The sequence below is a fragment of the Periplaneta americana genome, chromosome 17, assembly GCF_040183065.1.
Source record: "Periplaneta americana isolate PAMFEO1 chromosome 17, P.americana_PAMFEO1_priV1, whole genome shotgun sequence".
NCBI lineage: Eukaryota > Metazoa > Arthropoda > Insecta > Blattodea > Blattidae > Periplaneta > Periplaneta americana.
The window spans coordinates 67,180,803-67,204,860 of NC_091133.1; the positions used below are offsets into that span (position 1 = coordinate 67,180,803).

The 24,058-nt window shown below is 33.9% G+C and overlaps 1 protein-coding gene across 1 annotated transcript; it reads left to right on the top strand.

The window, feature by feature from the left end:
* The first annotated feature begins 2,276 nt into the window (after positions 1-2,276).
* Positions 2,277-18,358, top strand: LOC138692593 (uncharacterized). Its single transcript, XM_069815594.1, has 5 exons — positions 2,277-2,485; positions 4,289-4,427; positions 8,394-8,473; positions 14,079-14,217; positions 16,855-18,358. The coding sequence occupies exons 1-5, from the start codon at positions 2,414-2,416 to the stop codon at positions 17,913-17,915; spliced, it is 1,491 nt and encodes a 496-aa protein (XP_069671695.1). The 5' UTR covers positions 2,277-2,413; the 3' UTR covers positions 17,916-18,358.
* Positions 18,359-24,058: the final 5,700 nt, after the last annotated feature.

Sequence of the window (24,058 nt, forward strand, 5' to 3'; positions counted from 1 at the left end):
TTTTGTTTTATAATTTTAATTTGTACTCACTAACTAGCTAGTTAAATAAATAAATAAATAAATAAAATTAATTAATTAAATCAAATTTCTTTATGTTAAGTGATGTCCACCAGGTATCCACTGATTTTGGGTAAAATTATAGTTTTCCATTTTACAGGGAATTGTATTTTCGAATGGGGTTAACTTAAGTACCAGTACGTCCACCGTTGTGAATAACAGTTAGCACGTCTGACCGCAAAACGAATGGGCCTGGGTTCAAATCTGGTTGGAACAAATTACTTCGTTGGGTCTTTTTTTCCGGACTTTTTCCTCAACCAATTAAAGCAGAATTGCTCAGTAACTTTCGGCGTTGGACCTCTAACTCATTTCACCATCATTAATTAATATATAATCATCATCATCATCATCATCATTATCATCATACCATAGCCCGAGTTAAGTTCACGGTGTAGACGTGCTGTACTTGTATAAGAGAGCGGCCGTTCGGCTGCTCAATTATTCACAGAATAGGAGTGGTAAGCACAATAAACCCCAGGCTGCAGTGCAAGCCTTCGGATTCCTCCTCAGTATGAGAGAGAGAGACAGAGACGGAGACAGTACTGTAGTAGAGGGTCGCAAACAAAAGTCTTGCCCAAAATAGGCCACGCCTTGAATATGTTTGAGAACCACTGAGCCCATAAATCAATTTTAATACAAACCAATATTTAACCCCTTCAGACCTGAATTTATATTTTAAAAAATTGAAAAAAAAACTGGTCACATTATTATTCTGGGGATCCAAAATTCCAAAATTAAGTCTTCACAGAAAATGAAAATTTGGGATGCAATTTTGACCCCTGGGGCTCAAAAGTTTTAATTTTATTTTTAATTCAGGTATAGAAATATTTCAAAAAAAATATTCTCCATTTCTACCACATTTAATTTTTTAAAATATTTAAAAGTAACGAAGACATTCCAACAAAGAAACAATGTACACTATAATGTGCAGCAGGCCTGAAGGAGTTAAGAACTGAAAAGTGTACAGAATTTGTTACATCCTTCTTTATAATTGCAATTTGCGATTAATATTGCTATATTTCAAACTATCGCTCATTATTTACGTGGACAGCACTTACAAAAATGTAATAAAGTCATATGACTTTAAAAGAGTTTAATGCTGCCAAATCAAATAAATAGTATCAATGTTGAATTGAAGTACTAGCAGAATTAGTACGTGGTTTTTCTTTCTTTTTAATTTGACATTAAATACATTGAATGCTTCCTTCAAGGAACTTCGCAATCAATTTACTGGGACTAGAATATTTCAATTTAAAATAAAATTAATAGATCTATTATATCTTATTAAATATATATTAAATCTTCAATTTGATTCAATAAATTTATAGCCAATGTGTATGAATTAATCAACCTATATTATATTTGTATTCTATAATTTTGACATATATATATATATATATATATATATATATATATATAAATTTTGCTACTTTTCACGTGCGATATTATTCTCTAGTGTTAATATTACATTATATAATTTCATTGCCGCTGAAATTTAAATTTTAGTTATTTCATTTTATTTGCAGTATTTACTTTTTTTATTTTCTATATTTATCTTATATTAATATTGTATTATATAATTTCTGTAACTGTAATTTTAATTTTATTTCCTATTTTATTTCATGTTATATTCTCTTATAGGCCTATTAATATTATATCTGAACTGCGAGCGCTGCTCATTCGGTCTCAAATTTTGTTAATACTACTGTATCTCCTTTTTTATATTGATTGTATTATTATATTTATATTTCTCTTGTTTGTAATTATATTCTTTATCTGTATATTTAAATAAATAAATATTATATAATTTTCTAAACAGATAAGGCAGAAATGTTACGCACATATTTCAACTACCACAACAACAGTCCACTTTACCGATTTTGTAAGCGTATGAACTGTTTTATTGCAGAACTTCTGTAACAGCCACTCATTACACTCTTCTGAATGACGTTTTAACCTTACCGACGTAACTATTGCATCAAATCCAAATGCATTGCCTTATAATTTTCTAGACAATTGTTCAATATTAAAGAAATAAGAATACAATTAAGTATATTTTAAATAAAATAATTATTTTATTTCACAAGGTAAATTCCTGAGTTAAAGTAACTATTAATTTCTTAATATTCTGATATTTTATATCCAGCTTTACGTATGTTAAGTTTCCATATAGGCTGCGCCACTATATGCTTCCTACTACGTTATGGGCTATGTTTGAAGACTACGCTACTTCACTCAGTAAGCGCAGGCTATACGGATAAGGTCAATCTCTATTCGGTTAAGTTTTATTTTTAGTATCTTGCAACGTTAATAACGACATATTTTAAGACATTTTTAGTGAAAATACATATATAAAATGACTCCAGAAGAAGTAAGAAAGGCAAAGCGATTGAATAGTACTTTAGTAACCACCATTATTTTGGAACTGGTGAGTGATAATTAAACGACTTTTATGTGATAGAATTTTATCATGCGAAGATTATCCTAAATCGTATATAAGTTTAAAAAGATATAAAAAATTGTAAGTTAACCATTAATTTTAATTTGCGAATCACCTTATCCTCATTATAGTTTAAACAAGAAGTCAGGATCGAGAAATATAGAATTATAAGATAATCTACAGTATTATATATATTTTTCGAATGATTAATGGTTCAAATTCATTGTTCTCGTAATATTAAATTTCTTAAGATGGCTAAAATTGTCGTGCGTGAAAGAAATTTCAACTGAAATTTAGAAGTAAATACACTTGGGACTTTTAATACTGTAATATCTTGACCAACATTTCCAATTTGAGAGGACAGTGGAGAAACCAAGTGGAGGCACGTTTTCCTGTTTTCACAGAGGAGAAAGTAAAGTTTCAAGACCCATTATACTCTGTCTTTGTGTTAACATTTTACAAATGTATTTGAACTGAGGTTGTTCTGTATAGTTAACTATATAAATCTACATTATCTGAGCTATTACATGGTAACTGGAACAGAAAATAAATCATATTCGACTTAACACGTTTTTCCCCTGTGATCTTAAATTTCATTTCTTCATAAATAATTTTTTTTCTTTCATATGTAATTCTCTAGTCATATATTTTTAATTTCTCTGCTAAGAGAACCTGATATTTTGCAATAAATGCTTTACATTCATTTATTCTAACCGTTCAAATTTGACTTCTTTAGCTATTCTCGAATGTAGCGTTCAGAGGCTGTAAGGGGGTATAAGTGCCATTATTTTAACTGATTATTCATGTCATAAGGAAGAAAAATTCCTTTAAAATTTATTTTTAATTGCAATATTTAACTAATTATTAAAGTTTATAATAGGCTATTAGTCGTTAAGCAACGTTGCTGGATGGAGAGGTAGTTTAAAAGTATACAGTACAGCTCAAGCGGGGAGGATGGGGTTCAGAATTACACAGTAAAGCTCAAGCGGGTACAGACATACCGGTACAAAACAGAAGCTATGTTATAATGCAGCAGAGGACGTTGTAAGAGACTCCTAGTTTCTAATAATCTTTGAGAAACTGCTACAAAAATTTGCCGATTAGGTAACCTTCTTTGAGGAAAACGTTGACGGTACATCTTGCTTCGCTTGAATTACGACTCTCTCCATAAATTAATAACTCATGATATTTCTAAACCGTGAAGGGTATTGTAAGTTGTTTATCGAATACCCTGTACAGAACTGCCATCCGCTCGGCATTAGAGCTATGGACAGGGAGCTTGAACTTAGCTGACTCGTACTTACGTCTGTGCAGAGTATTGCCTGCTGAACGTTGCCACGTCTCTCACGCCAGAATATTAACAAATTTATGCGTACTTTTTTTACTTAATTTTACGAAAACTTAATACAGTAGAACACACAAATGTGAATTTAAACTAATATTAACTCTTTACTAGATATATCTACTGATGCAATTGTTTTCGTAATTTTACTAACAATATAAGCAGTATAACTCAAATAAAATAAGGAAAGAAATATTTTTTCTGGGAAAACTATCGAGTTTTGATTCTGTTGCATAGATATTTTTTGATCTTATGCACCGTCCTAGACTGTGGAAAGGACGGAACTTATATCCCTTACAACCTGTATAATTCATGAAATTTTATGGACATTTTTTAAGTATTACCTTTTCACAATTGTAATTCTAGACCGTATTTTTTTTTTCCAATTTAGTTGTTCTGGAACTAAATAAAATTGCCACATTTTCTACTATGTTGCTTTTTTCTTTCAGGGTTACATTATGCTGCTAATATATTTACTGTTCACCACGTCATACGGACCCTACGGGGCGGCAACCAATGCCTTGGTTGTTGCAACGAATATTGACATAAGCAATGAGGGTATAATGCTCAAAACTGCAATGAAACCGAGTAAGTTAAATAAGTACAGGGACATCATTTTATTTTTACTAGCATTTTTAATATTAAACTGGCTATACCTTTAGAGAACCGGAAACACCGTTCGCTACCTCCTTCCACAACTTGAGTTCGATGATACCGGCGTAAAACACAAACAAATCACTTTACTAGGTATAGGAGGGAAGAAAAGCACTTCATCCATTTACGTAAACTAGGAAATATCGCGATTTCGAGTTCGATAATTTTCATTAGATTTTTGTTTAATCAAAATGCAGTACTGTATTAAGAATGAGTGTTTTTACTCACGAACTGAGCTATTCATGCGAACGTATTCATTATGCAGTGTATATTATACTGTCTACAGCACATTAGCGTAAAATATAGAGAATGAAGTTAAAGTGAAAAAAAAATAAATATAATAATAATAATAATAATAATAATAATAATATAATAATATAATAATATAATAATAATAATATAATAATATAATAATATAATAATATAATAATAATAATAATAAAAATAATAATAAAAATAAAAATAAAAATAATAATAATAAAAATAATAATAATAAAAATAAAAATAATAATAATAAAAATAAAAATAATAATAATAAAAATAAAAATAATAATAAAACACATTTTTTGAAAATAGTGGCCGTTCATTTCGATACAGGCTTTAGTTATTTTGTGCATATTATCGCACTATAGACTATTGCATCTAATTCCAATTGCCAGTTTCGTCCTTCGTACTAGTAACTCGTGTTGAAATAATTCTGTACCTACTCTATAAAAAGAGTACCTTATGTACTGTAAATTCAATCTTCACTTCTGCCCGACCCGCACAGATAAAATTACTCAGACATGCTATCTACTGTCCGTCCAAGTGGTTATGCCGCAGGATCGTAGAAAGGAGGGAAATCACGTGACAGTTAATTACTTAACGAGGCCCTTTTATTTAAGTTATTTTAAACGTTGTATAATATTACGTAAACGTCCAATTCCTAACAGAAATGTTTTCAGAAAAGAGCTAAGACAGACCTGCTTTTACAGAGGGGCTTGCAGAAGCAGGTGGGGAATTCGGGATGCGACGTAGGCAAACTGACGACAGCACCTGTGCGAAAATATGATTCAATATTGAAAGTTCTTTCGTCACTGGAAAACGCGAACATATTTCTGTAACGTACTATACTCAATAACTCAGTGCTGTTTACTATATGCGGCCTTGATTCTGTCTGGAGAACAGTTGAAACTTCATTAGTAGAAGGGGTGGGAGTGAAGTACATTAAAAAAACTCGGGTACAATAAAAATTGAAGTAAAAATAAAATGTCCCTGTATATTGAACAACCGGAAGATTTTTACAAAGATTTCATGATCTAGTGATTAATAAATGGGTAATCCATACGAAAATACTACGGGTGCACTGATCTGACTGTGCGTTACTTTGTAAAATACAGGGCGCGTGTTTATTTCCTACATTGTCGATCGAATGTGAAGTTCAGTTACTTTCCTGACTATAGATGGTGTTGCCGCGCTTAGTGTTTATTTTTTTTATTCTTCGTGTCTCACTAGGCCGTGCTAATTTCCTGATGTTCTATACCAGAGGTTTGAGATTAATTGTATTGCTATATTTTAATTTCTCTGCCTGAATCTTGAATACTCCTGCTGTTATTAATAACCCTGATGCTACTCCTATCCTTAACATTGATTTATCATGAATTATCAAATTCATTTAATTAAACCTCTAATTTCTCTTTCACTTCTCAATTGTTCAGATATCCTTTCATTTTAATTCTCTTTAATTCATTGTTTCTATATCTATCTTACTACTATTACTTTGTTCTGTCACTTGACAAGTTCTTCTGTAGTCTTGTTCAATCACTTATGCCACCCCTGACTCTCACTCTCATTTTTAGCACTATTCTTTCTCGCTGATTCCATTAGCCTTACTATTCTGCCCTCCATTTTACCACTCTTTTCAGAACCTATCAAACGCCCTATCTATTCTGTCCTCGATCACAAAATCTGGTAGTTGCTTCGTTCCTTTGCTCGGCCTTATGTCTTCACTAGCATTCTTACCGCTTGGCTTGTCTACACTCCTGAACTGACACTTTCAACTGTAGCCTTAATCCTTCGTCAGTAGTATTCGCAGTCTGACTTAAGCCTCGTTTCCTCCTTGGTTTATTCTGGTCAGCTGTTTTGTTCCCGTATCAGATTTCAGGCACTAACATTATACAGGGTGATTCACGAGGATTTACCGTCCCTTATGGTGCTTATTTTTATAAGTGCGTAAGAATGATGCCACTTTTAGTTTAACATTGAAAAATAAAATATGCGCAAAACAATAAACACATTTTAGATTCAGAACATTAGCCAATTAAAGAAATGACACTTCTGAATAGATCATTTTTATTTGTATTTTTTTACACGTAAAACTAAAGAAAAAAGGTATTTTACTAACAACTTCAAATTAATGTAACTTTGAAAATATTGAGATTAGAACAAATGTTTGAGAATTTCTGCTCAGAATGTATTTGGAAATAAGCACTGTAAAGGATGGTAAATCCTCGTGGATCACTCTGTATCTTTCTCTTCTCGTATAACAGTTGTTGAAAATTGTCCGCGTTTTTTATTTCTAGCATGCTGCCTTCCCTCCGTTGGCTACGCACATTTACACGTTCATTACACTTCCGGTGCTTTGCTTGTAGTAGAAATATTGACTTTGCCTAAATATTGAATTCGTTAAAAAATGTTCATCTGGACTAAAGTTTTCTAGTATTTCAATAACTTTATCTAGTATCTTCCTATAACATCTGTTCATTAATGAATAGTACATTATGCAACGAGCCTATAATGGTAGTAATTAAGACACAAGTATGATTGTTAATTTTCATACGAGCGTCTTAATTACCATTATAGGCAAGTTTCATAACGACTTTTTATGCTCGACCATATTTCTAGCTTGAAACTATTAAAAATTATGGTTATGTGCGAACCGACCTGAATTGTGAGATGTGCGAAGACGCGAAAGTATTGATTTTTTCAGAGGCCGAATTTCATTGACCTTGGCACAGAATAAGATGAACATTAGTCTGGTATAATCTGAAAATTGATTTAGAATTGAAAAACGAGATGAGAAATTGAATTTATTTCAATATTATTTACAATTAACTCTATTATAGTAACAGAACATAACCTTCTGCGACAGTATTGGATTTCCAGCGTCCGTGACTTTTCGCTAATTCTTTTTCGATTGCATATCCGAGAATAATCGATACTTGCGGTTTTATAACGGTACAAAGCTGACTTGTCATTGGCTGAACACCTGTAAGCTGACTTGTCATTGGCTGAACACCTGACCTTTAATGAGTAGGTGTACTTTAATGACATGCATTAAAGGACTGCTACCAAGTGTATAATTACTACATTTCGGCATGGTCGAGCATAAAATATATAATATTCTTTTGCCTGTAACAGTTTCTGACCTCCGCATGCATTTTCATAGCAACAGCTTATATAACTTTCTTAATGTTAAAAAATCTAGTATAGGTTTATGTGTCTGCTTTTCTAAGAATTCATACAGTTTCAGGTGATTAAATTTGTATGCAGTTAATATCTGTTCTGAGAATTAATGTTGCATACAAATTTTCATAGAATGGAAATTGTGCATGGGAGGAAGGAATATTAAAATATTACCAGATGAGAGTGAAAAAACATATTTTCAAGAAAATGAAAGAACGAAAGAAACTAACTTCGGATATAGAAAAGTGTATAAAAGCTTCAAAAGTTGAAATATGCTTATTGCCAATATAATTAAAATATGCCTTATCAGGATAAAGTTCACAAATATGCATAAATATTGTCTAACAATATCAAGAAATGGAATTCTGTATGTTCTCTCATTGACCTTACAAAAATATGCTAAATTACAAAAATCCTAGTCTTAAGTGTAACTAATATAATTTTCTTTTCCCACAGAAATTTTAGCTCACGCATGCTTGGTATACCTTCTGATCCAGATGTTCAGCGTCATATTATTGTCAGTTGCTCTTAATATGGTAAGATATTTTTGTAAAGCAACATTCATTTTGTCTAGTAATAAAAAAATTTCTTTTCAAGAACTCGTCTTCGTATTTTTCATTAAACAAACATTCATTATGCTCTGTTAAAAGAATGAGAAGCTTATGACTGTATATTGCATGGTGCTTAAAAGTATTTCATTTCAGACTTTTCCCAGAGTCCATTATTATGTAAATTTAAATAAGATAAATTAGTTTATAAGACAATATTTTCGACAGCTATATTTTTCGCAGTCATTCAGTTTCTTACATAAGCTGAGACGTACTGAGTAATTTTATTTAGCAATTGTAATAAGTTTTAGACCTAAACTCAGGATGGCGTTATATTGCACACAAAATCACCTTAATATAATGTGGAATCGTTCTTAAATATAAAATGAGGCAGAAGACTAAAATATCAGTCAAATTCTGCAAAATCCTTCGTTTTTATTCAATATTGATCGTCGTAGGCCTAAGTTTATTTTATAAACATTACTATTTCTTTCTCTGCAATGGTTTGCAGCGGTCGATCATTAATAAATCTGGTAATTACTTGTTTCGATTTATGATCCAGTACATTTACTAGAAAATATAAAATTTCAAGTTATACTTTTCTACATTCTTACTAATAAGAAATGGGGTAGCACTGCGTTAGAAAATACGAGAGGAATATTCTGCAAATTGTATTGTCAAAATTTTTTGTGGAGATGAAGATTAAATATATTGGTAGAATGGCAAAAATATAAAATGTCTTTAATCCGTTCTCAAATAGGACAAATATTGGTCCCTGACTTCAGCGAAGGGATGAAATGCTGTGAAAGCTTAATATTCTGCATCAACTCGAGATGTATGGGTACAGATAAGAGTAGAATTCGAACTAAAAAAAAACTCTAATAAATCAAATTCTTAAATTTCTTTTTCTCAAGAGCAAAAACTTAGCTACTGCGCTAAATAGCGCACAACTTGTTACATGAAAGATTTGCCTTTAAAAAAATCAATAATTGTTCCGTAATGAATGATAAATCGTGGTGTCAAGACTTGCAGGTTTTTCTTTACATTCATTTAGAACAATGTTTTGCGTGGAATGGTATGCGTGCCTCTGGGAATTGGGATGTTTAAAGGGACACATCGTTTTACCAATTATATTGTTAACTAGCCGTACCCGTGCGCTCCGCTGCACCCGTTAGAAATAAATATAAAGTAATTACATAATTAAAATAGGACATCTGATCCAGGGAACATTTGTGTTTGATAGAAGGATAAATCGTTTAATATGTTACTTAATTTAAATTGCATCCAAATAATTAAAATGAGATCATTTTGGTCCAGAGACCACTCATTGGTGCAATGACAATTCCTTTAACATGTTTCTAATTTTTATTACATGCAACCATAGTTTAATGAACATTGACATCATTTAGATTTAATGTGTATACTTTATTTTACTTGTTATAGGTTTCCATTGAATTATGGTAATAACTTATTTTTAACCCTTGTTTTCTACGTATTCAGTAAATGGCGTTTGGCCCACCATGGTTCTGAACCCTTCAAATAACTTAAATTATATTACATTACATTATATTATATCAGAAGTTACTGTAATAACATTATAGCATTGTCCATCTAGAGAAATACACTTTCCAATGGTGAAATAATCTGTAGGCTATCTTTCATAGCTTTCGATTGTTGCTGTCCAAGGCCCCTTATAGACGAAGTCGTTTATTTTTTATTTCATTATACGGCCTTAGATTGCAGTTATTTTAATTTTAACTCATTTCTCATTAAATATCAGTCCTATCAAAATTTTTCAAGGAATAAAACTTATCGCAAATTATTTTTAAAGAAACTGTTGTGTAACATTTTTCACAAAAATCAATAATAAGCGAGATATTTCGATTTAATTCAGGACCCTTTATAACCCCCCTTTTAAATAATATATTTTGAATGCCATATAGCCTAAAATCTAAGTTACAACGAACATAATTTATATTCCAATTTTCATCGAAATCCATTCATCCATTATCGCATGAAAAGGTAACAAACATACAAACAAAATTTTCAAAAAAGCGATTTTCGGTTTCAGGGTGGTTAATTATATATGTTAGGACCAATTATTTTTGGAAAATCTGAAATTACCAGAAAAATTTCGGCTACAGATTTACTATTAGTATATATATAGTAATACACTGAATTAAGACTAGTGTTTCCATGCATTGCTTTAATGGAATTTTGTTCAGTTTGCCTCTGCATAGGTCATATTTTTGTAAATCTATACTCAATGTTGTCTAGCATTTTTGTTGTATATTTAACCCTCCAGTACTGCACGGCATACATTTGTAATCCACTACTGTTAATTACGACATCACATCTCCGCTTCCAATGCTCATAGCATGGAACTTTCAGTATCATCCTGTAACAGTTTAGCCCTGATGTCTAGACTACTTGAAAGTAATTGTGACTCTTTTCTGTGTAGCAATGTGTATGTGTTTTAAGACTGGATTAAAATTGTAATCCGCGCGAGTGCTAACGTCAGTGGTTTTAACATGTTGCAATACAACAGCATAAATTTCAATTTACTTTATTGTAATTTTATTTATTCCTATAAGCAGTTCATAAAAAACTTTTAAACATATGAACTATTACTCCAGTAGTTATTTTATTCTGTAATGTAAATGATTACGTGGACATATTTGATATTACAGAATGACTTCTCATCACACATGTATTTGAACTCAATAGTGACTTAAATTCTGGGAGTAGGAAATTGACTCTAGAGGATACATTTTTAATAACTAAGCTATTATAACAATAATAACAAAAGAATCTTTAACCACATGGTTTACATCATAACACTCATTAGACCTACTGTATATTTTATTGATATCACTGATTTAAATATTAAAAGTGCAAACAGATTTATCCTCTTATCACAATCGGTTTAATACAATGAGTAAAATAATGTTAATTTTATGTGTTATAAAATTACATATTCATATTAGTAAAAATTGATTATTAAAAGGAAAAGTGTGATTAAAAATGTAATCCGCGTGAGTACTGGTGTAAAAAAAATATGGCGCGAATACTGAAGAGTTAAAATGAACTTGCTCACAAAATTTCACATTTCATACGTTGGTATTCATTCCGTTGATACTGCATTACTAGAAAAGTAATGAAGGGAGGAAAGCTCTCCATTTTGTGTGAAAGCAAAGAATCTGCAATCTTTTGCTGAGCAAATTTTGTACTCTGCGAAACTTGGAAGCATACAAATTACGACATATTTATATGGCTGCACTATTGATTATGAATTCCATGTAAACTTTACCCGCCGTTTTCTCATTTTTTTCAGCAAAATTTGTGTTCAAAGTGTAACGACCCTATTTTGATGAATTTTTTACTCCGTAGTTTATATGCTGTGGTTGACGTAGTATGGTAGTATGTTCGATGAACTAAACACTTTCGAAATTAAGCAGTAAAGCCTTAATGGGCACTAAAAATGTTTATTTTGAAGTTGCTTATTAAAAATATCTATTTACAATTGTAAAGTTTAATTTATGGATACTTGTTCTTTTACCATATCTGAAAACTTAAAAAGTCGTGCATGAAAATTAAATTTTGCAATAGAGCATAGATTTTGAAAATACTAGATTCTTTTAATTTGAATAACTGAATCTGATAATAATGAAACTTACATGAAAGAGTAATATTGTAACAAGTGGATGAGATATGTAAAATGATTCCTCTACTTAAAGTGATAGAAAATATAAATTTCACCAACCACTTCCTTTAAATGATTTTTATATAGTCTACGTGCTTTTTATTACGCTTTCGAATCTGAAAATCTACTCAGGAATTGATCAATTATGATTATGCAAGAAATAATTTAGTCTGGAGATTGAAGACTACCCAGTTCCCTTAAGGTACTCACTTGGATAATATCAAGTGATGTTTAAACGTGAATTGAATGGCTAACAGTACCTATGACGAAAGCATAAAATTTTATTCGTCTCCTTAACCACGAGCAGATTTTCGACACAAATTATCTACAGAGTGAAAAGTAATTAAACCGACAAACTTCTGGAGGTTGTATGGGACCCAAAACAAACTGTTTTCTCTAATATCATATTGTGCTGTGAGGCACTATTTCGCGAGGACATCAGATCTTAATGTAACACAAACCATTGCTTGAGTCTGTTGTAAAACATTTATATACCCCAATCACTACAAAATATGTTGGAGAACATTTACACACCAAAATCACTGCAAGAGATGATCAAAACTGCCTCCATTGACCTGTACACAAAAGTTACATCGACGGGACATGGATTGTGTAACGCAGTGAAACACTTCAGGATTATCGTTTATTTCCCCTGCTGCAGCAAATATCCGGGCCACCAGATCATCTTCTGATTCAACTGGGATTGTGTAAAGTTGATTACGCATGTCCCCACACAAACAAAAACGAGAGGGATCAAATCAGGAGATCGGGGAGGCCAAGGCACAGGACCGCCTCTGTCAACCCACTTTCCAGGAAATTGTTCAAATAGTCAATTTATAGAGTACACATGAACTGAAGAACGCATACGTTCTCTGCCGGTTTAATAAAGCCTTTAAGAAAATATGCTATTAAAGAAAACCGTTTGTTTTGGTGTCCCATACAACATCCCGGAGCATGTCGGTTTAATTACTTTTCGCTCTGTATAGTATCAACGATTTATCTGTTTCGAAGTACCTATGAAATATTTCTTCAAAGAAAGTTGTATAAATCGTCTTGAAAGTTTTTTCACGGACATCGTAAAGAAGCATATCTGGCTTTCAGGTTTAGCTCCCTGTGAAGCAGACTCTAATAATTTCAAGGGAAAAATTGTTCCGATGCCGCGTATCGATCTCGGGAACCTTCACTTAGCGCACGAATGCTCTGCCGACTGAGCTACCCAGGAACTATACCCGACAGTCTCAATTTTTCCTTTTATATCCATTCAATTCAAGTGGGCTGGCAAGGCGCCAGAAACCCAACTTTGAATGCACACAAACTCTGTGCGACTAAAATTGTAGTTTTATGTTAACGTACCTACAGTGACGTACAGTATATACATATTATGTAAATCTGAATTTTTGTGTAAGTCTATTTGTGTGCACTTAGTTGGGTTTCTGGAGCTTTGTCAGCCCACTTGAGAGTTTTGTGGATATGAAGGGAAAAATTGAGAATGTGTCGGGTGTAGTTTCTGGGTATCTCAGTCGGTAGAGCATTCGTGCGCTAAGCGAAAGGGTCCCGGGATCTATATCAGACTCCAGAAAAAATTTTCCAATGAAATTATTCACATTACGGAAGATTACCAACAAATTCGTAACTGCCAATACGAGGTGAAAAACGCAAAGCATTACTTTGTTATTAACTAGTAATTGAGTATATACTTTCTATTCGTATTTTATCGCCAAGTAACATTTTACGATACACTAGAGATGGATCTGTGTAAACTTCGAATATAATAAAATAGATAGGATTATCCTTAGTTGAATAGGCCTACTTGATTAATTAAATGTGAATATTTTTTGTGACTACCATGCGTGGTTAATTTAACAAAATGTGGTATGTGTAATTTTTCAGTATGACGCACGTCTGACCGTGTTGTATTTCACTATCAAGGGGATGAAGTATGTGGAAGTCGTCGCAGTCTACATCTTCCACATGGCAATACAAGAGGGTATTTCAACATCAACATTTTTCTCAACAATTTGGAATATTTGTAAGTTCAACATTCTTAAATAGCGCAGCTTATTATTTCAGCCTGTTCTTACTTCACAGGGGGATTATATTGTTTCTCAATCAGATCTTAATGATTCTCCCTCGTATAAGAATTGCTGATCTATTCTCAAAATAGTCTGTCAGAATGAAATTATACAGCACAGATAGAAATGTGATGTATTTAGGCTACTTTTCCCTATTTCGCCCAAAGTTGATAGGTAAGTGAGGTGAGGGTCAGAGCACGAATCCTAAATACGGTAGTTATTTTGTTTGCCATGTTACTCTTGAGTTCAGAACTATGACAATGATTTATTATGAACGAATGTTTAAAATGGAGAAAATTATTTGAAGCGACTGGCAATCATTGCTTGTTGGACGCTCTTGATCAGGTTTCTTCCGCAGTTCATCTTAACAGAATCATCCCTCCCCAAATTCCTGCCACAGTTTTTTTCCTTATCCTATTTGAGCTGACTGTGCGTACTCTTGCACCTGGCGATCGGGATTAAGCATCAAGAGCGACTTTTGAAGCGTCAAGTATATAATTGCCTGAGCGAGGCTCAGGATCAAAATCCATTCCCAGATCATTTTGTCATAAATACCCCAATATCCTGACTCGTGGAGAAATATAAGTCGAGCTAATACTAGTAAGAACACCTTCCCAACATCATGCTCTCAGAGACGAACCGACTTTATATTTTTATTAGTCACTTTTAGATGCACTTCTGTAAGAGTCAACAAAGGTGATAATTTTAGAGAAATATCACTTTTGTTGACGTCGAACAAAATTGTCAAATATTCTTTTGAGAAGACATAAATAAATATGTAGATGAAATTATTGTGATCTTCGGTGTGGTTTTAGACGTAAGACTATTAAGATTTTTTTTGCATTAGACAGATATTGTATAAAAATGGGCGTATAAGATCACAGTACATCAGCTATTCATAATTGCATAGAGATAAAAGACTCGGTTAAGAGAAATATATAAAATATTGTTATTGAAATTGGTATTTCCAAGAAACTAGTTCGATTAATTAAAATGCGTCTAGGTGAAACTTACAGCAGTCCGTATAGGCCAGTTTGTCGGATGCTTTTCCAATTCATTGCGGACTAAAGCAAGCAGATACACCATCTTCACTTTAACTTTGCTCTAGAATATTCCATTAGAAAAGTTCAGCACAACAGAAGGTTTGAAATTGAGCGTGTTACACCTGCTTGTCCATGCGAATGACTTAATCTTAGAACAAATTCACAAACAATTAGGGAAAACACTGGAATTTTACTAGAAGGAAGTGAGAGATAGCTAGGTTTGGAAGTAAATCCCTGAAAGATAAAGTATAGGATTCTTTTCACGAGATCATAGTACGAAAAGAAAATATTAACATTGGAAATTTATCCTTTAAAGAGGTGGAAAAATTCAAATGTCTTCGAACAAAGTAACAAATATAAACGACACTCGGGAGAAAATTACTCAGAATAAATATAGGAAAAGTCTGTTATTATTCGGTTAAGAAACTTGTCATCCATTCTGCTCTCAAAAGCTGAAAGTTAGAATTTATAAAGCTGTTATATTATCGAATTTTCTGTATGTTTGTGAAACTTGGACTCTCACTTTGAGAGGAGAACAGAGGTTAAAGGTGTTGGTAAATAAGGTGTTTAGGAAAATATTTGTGGCTAAGAGGGATGAAGTTACAGGTGAATGGAGAAAGCTACAGTAGGCAGAACTGTACGCATTGTATTCTTCACCTGATATAATTAAGAACATTAAATTCAGAGTTTGAGATGGGCAGGGCATGTATCACTTATGGGCGAATCCAGAAATACGTAGTGTTGGAAGGCCGGAAGAAAAATGATCTTTGGGGAGGCTGAGACTTAGATGGGATGATATTAAAATGGATATGAGGGAGGTGAAATATGATGGTAGAGAATGGATTAATCTTGCTCAGGCTAGGAACTGATGGCAGGCTTATGTGAGGGCGGCAATGAACCTGAATTCCTTGAAAGCCAGAAGTTCATTTAGTGCCAATTGATTAGTCTCCCAAATTGAGGGAACTCATCCTGAGTATGGTTCTCCTAAGGCGCTAAGCCAATGCCGGATAGGTCACAAATTTAGGCATTTTTTCAAATTAAAATTTTAGGAATATGAACCTTGGTTTAACAACACATTGCCTTCGTTACTTGGGGCGAGTTGATAGTGTCGCTCGCACAGTGTAAGAACTCGGGACTATGTTGTTTGTAGCCTCTACACGCGGTCCAGTCTGGCAATCCTTCTAATGTTGTGCAGTGAGAGAAGATTTAATTATGCAGATAAATTTAATATTTTATTATTCAAAACTCTTTAGAATTGAAAATAAATATTTAACAATAAGATACCAATAATTGAGCATAAAAAATAAATTAATTGGTTCTTAATTGGTTTTAAAATATTCGGTAAGAACTTCGTGTGGTGAACCAAGATTTCATTCCAACACTTCTCGTAGCAAAAAAAAATAGTAAATTCCTTTTAAACTGTCAGTTACAGAATTTTGTTTGAAATTCCTCGAATCTCACCCTACCTAAATAAATTTGTTCAAAAATAGAGAAATTTCACTCTTAGGACTCTGCTGTTTAGTAGTTTAATGTTATGAATGAATTTTTCAGCATACGATACCATGATGATATTAGCAGTGTTGAGAGCCATGCGTTACTGGAAGAGGCTCACAAGTCAAGAGATACTGGAAGATCTCGCCAGGTATCCGGAACTCTTAGCAACTTGGGAAAACGGTAGGGCGATTCCACTTGCGCCTACTCGTGAAAACATCGCAGGACAAGGTGGCCAAGTAGAGGCTGCAGTTCAACCCATTGCTGAAGAAGGTGCGGCTCAGATTATTCAGGCAAATGCGGTCAACGAAATAGGTGATAATGCAGACATATTGAATGTGATAGAAGAGAGAGACTTGGAAGTAATCCAAAAAGATGTATCGATAGAAGTGGTTAGACATGTAGTCTATGCCGAGGCAAGTGTGGTTGCAAATAAAATCGCGGAAGACTCTGAAGAAGATGAATCGCAAATTATAGTTAAAGTTGATGTGGTGAAGGAAGGAGGAGATTATGGTGTTGAAGATATAGCCATGGAAGATTTGACAGGCAAAGAAGCTGGGACAGAGGCTGAAGGTGCGACAGTGTCTAAGGTTGAAGGCGAGGACGGGAGCAATAATGTTAATGAAACGGCCACTGTCGACTTGTCAGAAGGCGTGACAGTAGTAAAGAAAGAGAAAACTGAAAAAGATGAGTCACGTGTGATCAGTTTAGTTTCAAAAAATGTGACAAAGAAAGTGGGCGTACCAGGTGGTAAGGCTGTTGTAGATGTTGCTGGTGGTTCGGCTGCAGTAGATGTAATGGGAGATGAGGCTGTAGTACATGTGGCCGGCAAGGCGACTGGAGTAGATGTGACTGGGGGAACGGCTACAATAGAAGTGACTGGAGGTGCAGCCTCAGTGGATGTAACCGGTGCCGGAGCAGCAGGAGATGCGCCTGGAGTGTCGGCTGGAGCAGAAGATCCGGCTAGAGTATCTACCGGAGCAGGAGTTGTGGCTTCTGCTAGAGCTGTGACACTTGTTAATGTTACTGCAGCAACTGACACAGGAGAGGTTTTGTTATCTGTTGTGACCGGCGATTCCAATAAAGACGGTGAGCCTAAGATACAATCCACAGACTTGTAAAACTGAATCATATTTGAGCAGATTGTTCCTGAAATGGCCTGAGAAAGCTTCTGAGTATTAATATCGAGTTATTTGTGTGCTTTTATACATGCTCTTAAAATTAAAATATAGCACACTTCACAACGTATAAAATTCCCTACATTTTTCTGATTTTAATAGAGATGCTTCGAGATCAAGATATTTCAGACAGTCTTTCTGTACTGGTATTGTTTTAACAGACTAATGTTCAATCTCTTATTTTGTGTTTTAATGTCTAGTATTTTATAATGCATCTCGTAACTAAATATTTAACAGCATATTCTAGTTGCTAAAATTTAACCTCGAGACTAGGGATTTTGTTAGTTGTGAATTTTCTACTAAATGACTTTAATTATAATGCAACATTGTTTATTAATTTCTGACCTACTTTTTAAATGTGTGTAATTATGATAAAAGGCAATAAATGGAAATAAATTCAATATGACATTTGTCTCTGTATTATGAGCTAATTTCTAAACAAATGACACAACTTAGTGTCGCAGAAAATTATTTTGAACTACGCCATGAAATTCTTCCTTTGTATTTGTATGATACTAAGGCACGACACGTTCCCCTATCCTATCCATCTTGTTTAATTACTTCAATTAGTTTGTAATAATTTTCGTTCTTTCTATGAAATATGTAAAATCTTACGAACGTCTTGGTGCGTAATGGTTGGTATTTTCATCGTATTAGTCACCCTAAAAATCATAGTAACAATATCACGTATTGCTAGTCTCACTTCCTCAGTTCTAAATGATTTTTGGTCCTGTTCAAGATAGTAAACTGTGAATTTTCGTCAAACATGGTAGTGCCATAACTACTCGATTCCTTGCATTCATTTTCTTGGCTCTAAAAAAAAACTGAACAATAGGGATCATTAAGATTTCTGGAAGACATCAAATGCAGCTTCCCATCCAACATTTTTTAGGCATTTTGTTCCTGAAATGTTCATTCGTGACTAAGTAGGAGCGTCAGAAGTCGCAGGCTGGAGGACTGGTGGATAACTGGGCACGCCCACTATTACCATACCTTTTCCTAGGTTGTACTGACCCCCAGAGAGTCTTATTGTTTACTAGTTCAGTAGAATAAAACCTCGCGTTTTAGATGGCAATACAAGTAAGCCCCTTGATCGCAAGCTCTTGTACAGTACCAAAAATAAAACACGGTCAGACTCTTGAAGGTAGTTTCATAGCTCTATTGACATAACGTTCGCAAGTAGACAGATATGCCCCTCAAGAGTGGCCTTTGGCCTTTGGCCTTCTCAGTAGCTTGCCTATCATACGGAAGGGAGCGGGTTCGAGCCTCATTCCTCTGAAGTATATTTCCTAAATAACATTAAAATTAAGTTTGTCTTTCTAATTCTAATTTATTCACAATTTACATTTGAAATGATACATATGAATTGATACCCGAAATGAACAGTCTTGGTGCCAAAGTTAAACTAAAAGTGGAATCATTACTACTCAACTTCTGTAGATTATAAGACATAAGCTTGAAGTTATGTTACAAGGGTTAGCGGTAAATGAAATCAAATCTCTTCGCCATTTTCGCATATCGCACTCCCAGTAAAATAGTCATAACTCGAAAATTGTGATTTATAAAGATAGGTTATTTCCTAGTAAAAGTATTATCATGGGTACTAAAACCTTTGATAAGATAATATTTTATTATATATTTTTTTTATTCGAACCAGTAAAAGTATGTTGGAATTAATTTATAAAAGTAATGTATGATTTTCGACATACGACAGTATTTTACTGGGAGTGGGACATGTAGACTTTAGTTTTAGGTTTAGGGGCGTAGATTACGCGAAGGAATCTATTAGACTACATGTTAGGAGCGGACAAAATGCTTTTTCTGAAAGTCATTGTAAGGAATATTGACAATGTATGTAGTGTGTTTAAAAATATGATCTGAAAGTATGAGTAGCCTAGCTCTTTAGAAAAGTATCAGATGAGAATAGTCGGTGGATGTAACTTTCCCAGAAAATGTGATAATTGAAGTTAAGCTTTTGTAGCAACAGTATCTTGTCCTGAATTGACACCTGGTCCCCGCAGAAGAACTGCTTGAGAATAGCAGCAAGAAGTCTAAGCAACGAAACGTGCAGGCATTATTAGTACGAGCAGACACTAACCTACGCTGGTCAGATTAGTTTACAACGTCCATGACATGGAAGAAACGGCTATTAAATATTTACATATTGTTTTTGTGTACTAATCCTATGAGATTTGTATAGCTTTCCACATGGTCACTGTGGGGATGAATCTATTTTTGCTTGAGGCAGAGACCTGAGTTTTACACTTTTTGTTAGTAAGGTGTAAAGTCAGTTCACAAATCTTGTAACATCCCTGATGAAACCTTTCCTTTATTTTCTGCAAAAATAATAAATTTTATTCAGCTCTACTTACTTACTCGCTTACTTACTGGCTTTTAAGGAACCCGGAGGTTCATTGCCGCCCTCACTTAAGCCCGCCATTGGTCCCTATCCTGAGCAAGATTAATCCAGTCTCTACCATCATATCCCACCTCCCTCAAATCCATCTTAATATCTTCCCACCTACGTCTCGGCCTCCCCAAAGGTCTTTTTCCCTCCGGTCTCCCAACTAACACTCTATATGCATTTCTGGATTCGCCCATACGTGCTACATGCCCTGCCCATCTCAAACGTCTGGATTTTATGTTCCTAATTATGTCAGGTGAAGAATACAATGCGTGCAGCTCTGTGTTGTGTAACTTTCTCCATTCTCCTGTAACTTCATCCCTCTTAGGCCCAAATATTTTCCTAAGAACCTTATTCTCAAACACCCTTAATATCTGTTCCTCTCTCAAAGTGAGAGTCCAAGTTTCACAACCATACAGAACAGCCGGTAATATAACTGTTTTATAAATTCTAAATTTTATTCAGCTTTATTTCTATAAAATGATACTGATATTTTAAATTTATTATAATAATAAAATTTGACAAAAGTCGGTTCATTTTCAATATATAGAGTTTGAAAATAGTAAACATGTAACATCCGTGACAACTGGAATGCCTGATCTGTGCTGTAGGTCTCTGAGAATCCGCAGTATTTTGTGATTGGGACTTAGAATATTGAAGCGAGCCATTGCTTTTTTCTGATGCTGTACACCGCTGTCGAGTTACGGTGAAAAGAATGAGTCCGGGTTCAAATCCTGGTTGGGACAAATTACCTCTTTGAGGTTTCTTTCGGGGTCTTTCCTCAATCCATGAAGGCAAAATGCTACATAATTTTCGGCGCTGGACCATGGGCTCATTTTTCTGGCATTATCGCCTTCACTTCACTCAGACGTTACAAAATATAATGAAAGATAGCTGAGCTGCCTACATGGGAACCGTAAATTGCGATCGAGGCCATGAAAAAAGAGAACATCACGAATCCTTTCCATAATTGGACTTTGAACTCGTTTCAGTATTACCGGAACCTGGATGTTCTTTTTTTGTGCAAAATGCCTTATTTAGTGGTTGTAATATTTACGGATGGAGTATTATTCTGCTTTTCGTTCTATTTTTATCTTGGGTTTTACATATTTTAATTGCTTTTTCCTATCAATTGATGAGATTTTAACATTAATTTAATTCCTTTCTGTTCATAAAATAATGAAATGTATTACATTAGAAAACGAAAGTATTTAGAAATGTGAATTTCATATCTGGAATGGGGTAACATTGATCGATTTTATTTTGATAATGTTAATTTGAACAAGAACTGTAGAGTTAATTTCACCCTATAAAATTAGCATTGGAATGAGCGTACTACTTCAAAATATGTTAATGAACAAAATTACCGTTCGGAGATAACGAATTCCATGTAAAATTAAATAAAATTAAGGCGATCAAACTTATACTACGATACCCATGTTGAAAATGCAGCAGGAAACATGTTTATCACCGGCGACGCTGATATACAAAGCTCGGAACTTGGGGACTTGTGTCGTGTGCATGAGTAAGATTACAGGTACAACGTACACAAAGCTCACGCTGCAAGTGCTCAGGGACAGTCGTATGTACTAAGAAAGTGGCTACAACTAATGACAGAAAGACGGACGAAGAAACTGTTATGTCGAAGCCAATGACATTCAGAGAATTAAAGGTAAACGGTCTGTTTGAGGAATTAGAAAATACGTGTTATTTCGAATGGGTATTATAGAAGTTTGAAAATACATTTTGTTTTAAATTTAAGATACAGAATTTCGTGGAGAATTCGGAGGAGATACATTATTTTTTTCGAATGGAGAGTTTGTATTTTGTAAGTTGTGCCACACACAAACTAGAGGCTGGAAACGAAATTCACTGAAAGGCATTGTAGTCCCTCAAATTGTAGAAAAGTCTGCCCATAGCCATGGATCGAGACGTAGAGGGGCTTGCCCTAGTAGTGACACACTGATTGAAGACTATTTTCGAGAAAAATTTAGGATATACTTATCTTTCTCAGATACGAGATCAGCTAGCAACTGCTGAAAATCGAACAGAAAACAGTAACAGTGAAAACATTCAGTATTTTAAGTCTGCTACCGAAAAATCTTCGAAAGTAGTCATACACTGTAATAAAATGTACACAGCAGAACAGTAAATTTGATATATTTCTCATGTTTATTTTTATTATATATATATGCTATGAAATTACGTGTTTCAACCTACCATAATATTATCAATATGTTGTTGCAGCCAGAAACCACTTTTGTAGCAGACCTGACAGTACCTCCGTGCTGGAAGCGGGAGTTTGTTGACATTGAAGTCCGGTGGCTTAGTCACGTGCAAAGACACAAGTCCCCAAGTTCCGAGCTTTGCTGATATAACTCCGGCGTTGCGAGCTTCGTTAAATAAACCATAATTTAAATTTTTAGCGACTAAGTAGATCAATCTCGTCTCATTTCAAATTTTACAAAGTAGTTTTATTTACTTTTGATGATTTGGGTTGTGGGGTGTGTTGGCTCTTCTGTATATTCTAGTTATACTATGAAATAACCACAAAAATTGAAATAATGTTACATATATTTTGGTGGAACAAAGAGTACAGAGGATTAATTACTGCCTAGTTATTTATAGTGACGAATATCAAATAAAATTATTTTAATAAATGCCATAACATGCTTAAAAAACTAATTTTTTTAACAGAATCACTAAAGCTTATTGAATATTATTACTTTTAATCAAGTGAATTTTACATCTCGAATATATCTACTTGATGTGGAAATATAAACAGTACAGATTTTGTCATTTGTGATAGGTTTCGACAAAATAGCTGGTATATGGGAAACATGTACAGTAGATATCCCTTCAGCATCCACTCAACCATGGGGAGCACAGTTATAGCAAGAGCCCTTACTGTAACAAGACATTCCTCAACGGTGCAACCTGTGAGCCAGTTTCCTTCCATGTATTGTTATATGTTCTAGGGACTTGTAATGCTGAAAGAAGTGTATCATCAGCTGAATCACAAACCATTATTGTTGTAGTACTTTTAGGATGATTTGAAATGTTCTCTGGATATTTAGTTCTCCTGCGATAAATTCATTTCAACTTCCCTGGTTTGTATGAAGACGTTTCTGCTAGAACATCTTTGATTTTCGTTTCCATATTATGGAAATATTCTTCTATAATTTCTTTTAGAAAAAGTTTAACGCACACCCCAATCGGTGCATTTTGCAGCAGCATTTTTTATTCTTGTTCTCTCTTGAGCAGGCGAGAACACACATTGATCTCGAGTTTTCCTACTATATTTCCAAGAAATTTATTTATTGTACCATACGATATTTAATAATACCGCGATGCTGCCTGCATGGACATTGTGACGTCTTCTATCTTCTCAATAGCTTCGTTCAATTGATCGGTATAATTTTTGTATGATCTACCACCAACTTTATTGATAATTATAGTCACGTACCATCTAGAAAAATAATTTGTTGAAATAAAATAGAGAGGAGCGACTTTGATCTCTATCAATGTCGCCCCATTGTGACGATCAATCTTACTCCACAACACACTTGAAATTATTCCGACTAAATTCGACATGCTAAAAACTTCGTCTCTTGGCCAAAGTTTGTCAATTTTTATATCTTTTGTTCTGACTTATCCTATGGTTGGAAAGTTTGCTTACACG

Bases quoted from the DNA above. Each gene is read 5' to 3' on its own strand.
- LOC138692593 (XM_069815594.1), top strand. From the start codon at position 2,414: ATGACTCCAGAAGAAGTAAGAAAGGCAAAGCGATTGAATAGTACTTTA. The intron at 2,486-4,288 runs GTGAGTGATAAT...TTTTTCTTTCAG, and splicing joins CCACCATTATTTTGGAACTG to GGTTACATTATGCTGCTAAT. The intron at 4,428-8,393 runs GTAAGTTAAATA...CTTTTCCCACAG, and splicing joins CAAAACTGCAATGAAACCGA to AAATTTTAGCTCACGCATGC.